The sequence below is a fragment of the Citrus clementina genome, unplaced genomic scaffold, assembly GCF_000493195.1.
Source record: "Citrus clementina cultivar Clemenules unplaced genomic scaffold, Citrus_clementina_v1.0 scaffold_6, whole genome shotgun sequence".
NCBI lineage: Eukaryota > Viridiplantae > Streptophyta > Magnoliopsida > Sapindales > Rutaceae > Citrus > Citrus x clementina.
Window position 1 is genome coordinate 365,996 of NW_006262139.1, and position 9,841 is coordinate 375,836.

Sequence of the window (9,841 nt, forward strand, 5' to 3'; positions counted from 1 at the left end):
TGTAATTTGCCAATTGTCATTTAAAATGGGTTCCTATTTCTGATTATCAATAAATTTGAGTGTAATTTTGAAATTCACCCAAAAATATAATATTTTAAGTAAGCATTGATTTTTTGAGTAAGAATAGCAAAAAGACCCAAAGTGGTTCTTGGTCCGACACCCCACCCTAATTTTTAGGGATTTGTCTCAAATTTAAACGGGTCTTAAGATTGAGTTAGCGCTTAAAGAATTAGGCCCAATTATACATAGGTTAGGGTCGAGGGCAGGGCCTTACAAAAATGTCTCGACCCGATCCTTTATTTTTAAATTACTTTTTAAAATTAAAAAATATAATGCTTAAAAGTAAAAAAAAAAACACAAATATGTGGTTACAATTCAATCTACTAATATTTATCTCTATTTTGCATTTAATTTATTTACTTGTTAACGTAGTTATATCGTTATATGTCATATTGTTGTTAAAGCTAAATAAAAAATAATTTATTAAATTTCTTATAACCAAATTCAACATAAAAATGGAATAATAGTAATATAATATTGTTAAAAAAATGAAGAATTGAAATTCTATTATAAAAATTGAAAAAAAGGGTAAAAACAGCTTATGATGGGCTCAAATAAAGCGTAAACCCGACCATGATTCAACGAGGGGTAGCCTTTTAAGGGATCGGGCCTTTTAAGGGATGGAGTATGAAACTTTATACACTCTTCCAATCAGTGCAGTGCCATGATTGGTCCATACATTCTTCTGCGGAGGATTTTCGAGTTGAGCGGCCATTTTCAGTTATAAATGAGTCATTTTAATAGTTTCAATCAATTGGTAACTGCCAACTGTCACGTTTTTAATTCCCATCACATCACTCCGCGCACATGTTCAACGGATTTGCTTAGATATCAAACTCTCAATACCAATAATGCCACTAATTTTTCATATAAATGTAAAATATCCATTTCATGGTCTCGTAAATCTTCACTTCGGTAATTATTTTTATCCAACTGTATTTTTTCATTTTTTTGATTTAATTTATTTATACAGTAAATTTTTTTAATGAAATAAATATAATCTACCAAAAATTACACATTTTCTTTTGCTTTATATTTTTTTTTTCATGATCATAACAAAAACCCGTACGATTCATGGTCACATGACATTATTTAAGGTTTGACTATGAAGCCTTTATTTCTTTCTTCTGGTGAATAGTCTAGTCAATCACAATGTTCTAATAAGGAATTCATCTTTTATGGTTTCTAATTGATCATTACGATTTGACCAAAATATCCTCACTCGATGGTCCCTAGTCTATCTGTATCATCATAATTTTAAAAGAATTCCTCCTCCATAGTCAACACTGGAAGAAATCCTAAAATGCACCAAATTTAATACAATTAATTGGTGTGTTATAAAAAATATAATTAATTAATATATATATGATGTATGTAGTTAGATTTAACATAGCCACCGGTTGTATGTTAGTTCCTTAAAATAAATGTACATATATCATAATATTATTTTTTTGTTGCATTATTGACATTAAATTGCACAAGAATTTCTCCTCTATGGTCTATTACTAATAAACCATTATTGATCTAGTATTACATATACTAGTTGTCTGCAATGGAAAATCAAACAAAATAAAAAGAACAAGTGATAAATAGGTTAATGAGAGGAAATTTAAATCTCCATGAATATTTTTTAGTACTTTGAGGGACCAAATACATGTTACTACAACTTCTCAATTACCAAATAAAATATGCCAACCCTCCCATTAACGACATTAGTGCAAATTTAAATACTAGCTTACATATAAAGCTTGAAACTAAAGATTAAAAAGTAGGAGCCACAATCCTAAACTAATGCAAATAATTAGCTAATTAACTAAATGCTAATTTACTGAATCCAAGTACATGTTAACACATTAACAACAACCAATTGGATAAATATAATTTAAAATAAAATAAAAAATAAATATATCTCAAGACTTGAAGATCTTATCATTCCTAGTTAATTTAGATGTGCTTTGTTTGTAATTTAAAAGCAGTTATCTATTTGTGTATGTATGTTGTGATAAATGTATTAGAAAGGAGGTAAGTATTTTCTAAACTAGGGAGTCTTGACTTGGAAAGTAATTCTCTCAAAACAATCTATTTTCTTTCTATAAATTCTCTTTTCTCTATTAAATACTAAAAGGCATGTACCATCTACCATTATGGTCTGCCCAAGAAATTCTTGAACTATTTATGATGGGTCTATAGAATTTGACCAAGAACTTCTTCCTCAACCAACTTCTTCATTTTTTTTTAACTCTTTATCATTATATTTGATGTACTATTGTAACAACATATAAGTCAACTTATGCTCAAATTTTAACTTAAATGTGAGTCTAAATACAGTAAAAATTCTATAAATTAATAATTGATGATAACTAAATAATGTTTTTTTTCATGAGTTGACTTATGGCCAACTTGCTAAATTAAAAATTCAATAAATTTATTAGATATTGCATTCGGAGATTGTCGGTTTTTCTTACTAAAATTAATATATATCACTTAACCTTATTATTTCCATAATATCTAATAATCCACCGACACCACAATTTTATAATATTATTTTGATTTTCATATACACTTTTTTTTAATATTTATTGTAAATTAAATAAATCATATAAATTAAAATATAAATATAAGTTTTGGTGTGAATAAAAAATTAATAATATAAGATATTATTCATAAGAGTGGTGAAAAACTGAAAATGGAGAAAATTAATTAAAAAACTGAAAATTAAGGGGAAAAAAATTAGAGTAGTAAGGGCAAATAATATGAAAAACAGAGGGGAAAAAAGGGGTAGGTGTGGAGAAGAGTTTGTTGACTTTGGCACCTAATTCTTAATTCTTATTTCTCAACGTCTCTTGCAGAATTCGCCAACCAACCAACGGCAACTTACCAAAAGCAAAGCCAACTCCTCAAAACTTCTCTCATCTTCACTTCTTGTTTGCTGTTCTGTCTGAACTGTAAGCTTAATTTTTTTATCATAATATTAATAATTGAAAAAGTAACAATCAATCCTTTATCTTGTCTTATCTTTCAAGCAATAAACCTCCTTCTTGATTCTCTCTCCTTCTCTGTGTGTGTATATATATAATTCAATCAAGAGACTGTATCACACAGCATTAGCTTGATATATTGATTTGAAAAATACCTTCTTGTTTTGTTGTTCCTGCAGAGGTATTGAGTTGTATTTGATATGGCTAGGAAGAAGATCAGAGAGTATGATTCTAAGAGACTTTTGAAAGAGCACTTGAAGCGTCTTGCTGGCCTCGACCTTCAGATCTGCTCTGCTCAGGTGATCTTTTATCTGATTTGTCAGTGTGTTTATGTTGCTGGAAATGTCAAAATTTCATCCGGGTTTGACGGGGAATTATTTATTTTGATGATCACTTAGTTGGGTTAGAATTTGACCATGATTTTGGCATTGAATTGCCCTGAAGTTTGTAATATGGACGTGTAGGGGACAGTTTATTGAACAAGTAGTGATAATGAATTGAGATCACTGTATTGTTTTGGTTGTGTTATTGGACTTCAATGAAAAATTTAAGTTTTTCGACAAGTTGACTGAAATGGGATTGGATCTGGGGCTTGGAATTGGATTTGGTTGATATTTGTGTAGCATAATGGTTGCCGATCATTAGGATAGCTGCAATTTGGAAACTTCTATTTTATTAATTATCCTAAAAAGATAAATTCTTTGTTTGTGTAACCGTGTTTATGTTTTCTTGTGAAAGTGTGTGCATCTTGTGGGAAATGGCATTCATCTGGGGTTTGTTTGAAATTCTTTATTTTGATCATTTGGTTAGAATTTCATCATTGTTTTAGTTTGTAATGCTCTGAAGATTGGAAAGTACGTTTTATTTGTATGAATGACTTGTTTTTGAGCTTAACTAGTAACAATGAGTTGAGATCACTATGGCTTTGTGATTTTATAACAGGATTGAATGAACTATACGAATTGTTTAACTAATTGGCTGAATTGGGATTGGATCGAGCACTTGGAACTTGATTCGGTTGATATTTGAGTAGCATAATCTGTGTATCTGTTTATGAAGGGGTTACCGTTCATCTGTGGTTGTGTTTGTTTTTTATTTGATTGTGCCTAGTGTGAGCATCCTCGGGGAAAGGCCAAGACTTCATCTAGGTTTGGTGGGGTATTCTTGATTTTGATAATCACTGAAGATTGTTCATTTGATCGTGATTTTATTTTTGAATTGCTTTGAAGGTGTTAAAGTTTGAATATTTATTTGTATGAGCTTGTAGTGCTGGTTTTTGTCCTTAAATAAAGTGATGAGATGAGATCAGTATGTCTTTCTGCCAAGTTCTAAGCTTTTTGTATAGTTGGCTGAACTGGGATTGAAACCAGAGCTTGCGACTGGATTTAGTTGATATTTGGGCAGCATAATGGTTTCTTATCATTAGAATATCTAACATGAGGTGATTCTGTTTCATAGATCCAAAAGATTTCCATATTCTTAGATGTTATGGCATCTTTTTCTGTAAATTGACGACTGAGATTGTTATCTAAGTTAACATTTTTTTTAAAGGACGATAAAAGGAAGAAAAATACTTGTGACCTTTTCAGAAATTTAGAGAAATAATTATTTTAGTTCTTTTGTTTAGGTGACAGAATCTACGGGACTTCTCTGAGTTGACAAACAAAGAACCATGGCTTTCATCCTCAAGATTGGTTGTGAAACCCGATATGTTGTTTGGGAAACGTGGGAAGAGTGGTTTGGTGGCATTGAATTTAGATCTAGCTCAAGTGGCTGAATTTGTCAAAGGACGCCTTGGTACAGAGGTGATGAATGGATCAAATAAAGCAGAGACTTCACACTTTGTTAATTTTGATTTCATTATACTGATGTGTGGATGGGATCTTTATTAGGTTGAGATGGGCGGTTGCAAGGGACCAATAACTACCTTTATCATTGAACCATTTGTCCCTCACAACCAAGAGTACTATCTTTCAATAGTCTCCGATAGGCTTGGATGCACCATTAGCTTCTCAGAGTGTGGGGGTATTGAATTGAAGAGAACTGGGACAAGGTGTAGCCATAAAGTACAATTCTTCCAATTCTTATTTATTTTGGAATCGAGTTTTCTGTTCGATTACAATTTTGTTTAGAATTGGTGGAGTCTATAGCATACAGGGACTATATGAATTGAAACACATTTTTTTATTATTTTAAAAATTTTACAGGTGAAAACAATATTCCTTCCAACAGAGAAACATATGACACTGGATGCATGTGCTCCTTTGATAGCCACACTTCCTTTGGAGGTGAGTTCGTCTATGCTTGCTCAGTTGTTTATGGTTTTTATTCTAGATTTATTTGAATACTAGGAAAAACTTTGTTCTCAATAGATGTAACATTATTTGATATGATTTGGTCCAACAAATTCTGTTCACCTGCTCATCTTAAATGATGCTACTCTCCTTCATCTTTTAGATTCCTCATGGTTGAGGGCTTTCAGGATCCTGTATCAATTACTGATTTCATTCTCTCTTTTGTCTTATAGATTTCTTTGGACCTAGCATGTGCTAACCTGAATTTTGTATTATTTTAGTTTCGTGGAAAAATTGGTGACTTCATCATGGGGGTCTTTGCCGTATTTCAAGGTACGCCGTCTTTAAGTTTTAAAATTTTCTACCACCTGCTTTTGGAACAGACGTCATCACGAGTATAGAAAAGATTTAGAAGCCTCATACTGAAATTTCAGCTAGTTACTTTTGTATGCAGATTATTTGAACCTACATTGTTCTGATGGTTAGGAACCATCAAGAACAGGGTCTCAAAGTCGCTGGAAGATGAATGGATATCCCAAATTATTTTGGGGATCATAAATATGCAAAACTATTTTAATCATCTATAGGATCCTTAACGGGTAAAAAATTTATTGAAGGAGAAAGAGAAGGGGGTGGGAGAAAGGAATTCTTATTTTTATTTAAGTTTTTAAAATTCATTTTTATACTTGATTGTTAGATAATATTCTTCATGGTAACAATGTTAACTTTTAACTTCATCCATTTTTCATAGATCTCGACTTCAGTTTCATAGAGATGAATCCCTTTACACTGGTTAATGGGGAGCCATACCCGCTGGATATGAGGGGAGAGCTGGATGACACTGCTGCCTTTAAGAACTTTAAGAAGTATGTGTATATATGCTTGACGTATATGGCCATGTAATCTGAAGATATTCTATTAGGTATCTTGTATTAACTAAAATACTTTTGTACGATCAGGTGGGCCAACATCGAGTTTCCTTTGCCTTTTGGAAGAGTCTTGAGTTCTACCGAAAGCTTCATTCACTCATTGGATGAAAAGGTGCTTCTACCCTTGTTCTAGCGTCTATTCATCAGGAAATTTATTCCAGAAAGCAGAAGATATTGTCTTTATCATGTTCTTGCTTTTACGTTGCAGACAAGTGCATCTTTGAAATTTACTGTATTGAACCCCAAAGGGCGTATATGGACAATGGTAGCTGGAGGTGGTGCTAGTGTAATATATGCTGATACTGTAAGTGTGCCAGCATGTCCTTCTGTTCACTTTTCCATTGGCACATTTGTTGAACTACGTACATTACAATGCTTTTTAGAAACAATATTGTTGCAAGTTTCAATATCTACTCTTGTTTACGAGCACTTAATTCTGTTTGAATTTCTTTAGGTTGGAGACTTGGGTTATGCATCGGAGCTTGGTAACTATGCAGAGTACAGTGGAGCTCCCAACGAGGAGGAGGTGTTGCAGTATGCAAGGGTTGTTATTGATGTAAGAGATTTTACTAACTTTGGTTTGTTTTTTGGAACTCAAGCTCTCTATGTATCCTGGCAATTTTAACATTTCTGGTGAGGAACAATGTAACCTTGGGCATTGTAGTGTGCCACTGCAGATCCTGATGGTCGTAAGAGAGCCCTTCTCATTGGAGGGGGTATTGCAAATTTTACTGATGTTGCTACAACATTCAATGGGATTATTCGAGCTTTGAGGGAGAAGGTATGTAAATATTCTAGTTTGAATTATATCAACTTCATTTGTAGTTTCTCATTCTTTTGGCTTACTCCTTGTTTTTGTATTAATCTGATTTTCTTCTCCTCGTAGGAATCCAAACTAAAAGCAGCAAGAATGCACATATTTGTTCGAAGAGGTGGTCCGAACTATCAGACTGGTCTTGCAAAGATGCGTGCTCTGGGAGAGGAACTGGGAATACCACTTGAGGTACGAGATCAATACGTATCCGTAAACTATGCTATTAGATTGAAAATGTTTCTAAATTCTGTGAAACTTTTACCTGATTTGCAGGTCTATGGCCCTGAGGCCACGATGACAGGCATATGCAAGCAGGCAATTGACTGCATCATGTCGGCATCATAGATTCAACAATTCCTTTTTCTCCATCGTTAAGGTGTCGCGAGAGAGTAAGTCTGCGTCATCCTAGTGGAGAAAAATAATTTGGCATTTATGGGTTCATTGGAGGCAGACGATGGAGATATTGTTGTCAAAAACTTTGAACCTTTTTTTATTTCTTTTTTAATTTTTTTGTCCTTTTTTGAGACAATGCTTTTCAATAAGGCTTGAACTCTTGTAACTTTGTACATCATATTTGTGAACTTTTGATCCCATTTATTTGAAAATGTGTTTTTTTATTGTGATAGAAATCGTACTTCTATGTATCCATTTTATTTCTTCAATTTTTTTGTTATCATCATACGGGCATATCTCTATAATTAAAAAAAAAAAAAAGAGAAGGTATAACAGCATAAGTCAATAAATCAAGTGGTTAAAATTTTTCACATGTTTGAGAAAATATATTAATTTATCACTTGGCAAAGAATTTTATATATTTATTTATTTATATTAAATTGTCTATGATAGTAATTTAAATCATGAGTATTTTTGCAATAAAGCTTTGCACTAAAGTGTGAGAGATTGAGAGTCAGGAGTATATATATATATATTAGGTGCAAATATCTCACACAGCCTATATTAAGTTTAAAGCAATTCCAAAATTAATTTTTGGTTGTTCAAAATTATTTTCTACATATTATATTACTAAATTAAACTAATGAATTGGAGTTGTATATCCGGAGAAAAGAGTTGATCTATGATCATGGCTAAAGTCAAGTGCTCGGATGATTGAATCACCAACTATTCACGCGATTGAAAAAAAAAAAAAATTGGAAAAAGATTGCTGAGAACTTATAACTTGAAGCATACGACCATGAAGCAAATGCCTTGTCTTTTGTTAGTCGTGATGGGTGGATGCCATTTTACTGAAGGTTTTACTTAATTATTATAATTTCATGTGAGTTGAAATTGTGATCACTTATATTAAATTCATTGTTAAGTTGCCTCTTATGAACTAAAATTCGGACTACGTCCTTAACAGCAAGGACCTGCGAATGATGTATAATTTTGTCATATTTGCCACTTGGGTTGATGAATATGATTTCACTGTCATTGACAAATGGTGTTGGCAGTTAATGTGGTTATTGTCATCTTGATTGCATTTCATGCACTTGTTGAAAATTTCACTGTCATTTTCTTGACTTCCGATGCCTTGCCGTCCTGTAATTTGTTGCCCTCACCCTGTTCTGATCATGCCTTGTTTTAGCCTGTTCTTCAACTTGTTTTGGAAACAATATTTCTTAATCGTTGCGTGTACACAGGAAGATTCATATTTTTGTAGTCAGCAGTGACACAACTGCTCTAGTTTTTTGGGATATGGATTTAGTGCTGGGCTGATTTTTTTTTTTTTTTTTGTTACTAATATTTTAGAACTACACAATTAGTAGTTATTAAAGAAGAATATACAATTAATTAATTCTTAATCGTATAATACTATACATGTACATGTGATAAAATATTACAAAGTGTTTAGCATAAGTAAACCCACCACCGGATCCAAATTACTGATCTGCAATGAGACAAGTGGCCAATATAGTGCAGATTGATATGTATTAAGCTGATGCACGCCTCTGGGTTGTGTCCATATGAATCATATCTGATTATTCCTTTGCCATTGATCTCTTCCTCTGACCTTGTAGATTGTCCCTGGAAATTTGTGCCCATACATCTTTTTGATATCTTGATCCATTTCAACAAGCTACAGATTCTGCAGCTGTATATCTTGCTTGCAGGAATGTAAAAAGTTGCGTGTTGGACCTGGGAATGGAGATGTGATGGCTATAAAAATTAAAAAGCATGAATCATTGTGTCCAATGAAATAATGCTTAGAATAAACAAAGGGCTTAATCGATTGACAAATGTTTAATCAGGAACGCTGACCTTAGTTTATTTTATTGGAGGTAAGCATTGAATGAATGATAAAAAGTCAACAACCTGCATTTGTAACTGGTAATGATAGCTGTAGAATTTTTATTTCAATTATTGGGTTGAGATTGATCAAGCTTAACATCTCTCTTTCTCTGTTACACATAACTTTCATTTTTTATGTTCAAATTTGTAGGTCTCTAGATTCTCTTTCACACTTGTGGAGCCATATATTTTTTTTTCCCCCTCTTCAACCGCATTGTCTATTTTAAATATCAAGCGTAAGAATGATGCATTGCCTTACTTCATCTCATAATGTATTATATATATATAAAGTAATGTAATGGATTTTTGATTTGTGAAACTCATGAGATGTGTGTTCACTAACCAAATGGGAAAATTTGGAGCTATCAAAATTTAAAATTAATCATGCTTCAGCACTTTATTGTGAACTTTGCCGTTTGTTGACATTGATAACTCAGGTGTCATTACAAGGTTCTATCAAAGCAAATAGAGAAATAA

At 32.5% G+C, this 9,841-nt stretch overlaps 1 protein-coding gene across 1 annotated transcript; it reads left to right on the forward strand.

Annotated features, from left to right (window-relative positions):
- Positions 1 to 2,894: 2,894 nt before the first annotated feature.
- On the forward strand, positions 2,895 to 7,692 carry LOC18039980 (ATP-citrate synthase alpha chain protein 2). The gene is given in 15 exon segments (XM_024182356.1): positions 2,895 to 3,005; positions 3,218 to 3,337; positions 4,666 to 4,680; positions 4,682 to 4,843; positions 4,931 to 5,069; positions 5,072 to 5,091; positions 5,246 to 5,326; positions 5,614 to 5,665; positions 6,084 to 6,198; positions 6,292 to 6,373; positions 6,470 to 6,565; positions 6,716 to 6,817; positions 6,926 to 7,042; positions 7,148 to 7,264; positions 7,349 to 7,692. Coding segments are annotated over 14 exon segments (1,269 nt in total). The 5' UTR covers positions 2,895 to 3,005; positions 3,218 to 3,238; the 3' UTR covers positions 7,421 to 7,692.
- The last annotated feature ends 2,149 nt before the right edge of the window (positions 7,693 to 9,841 follow it).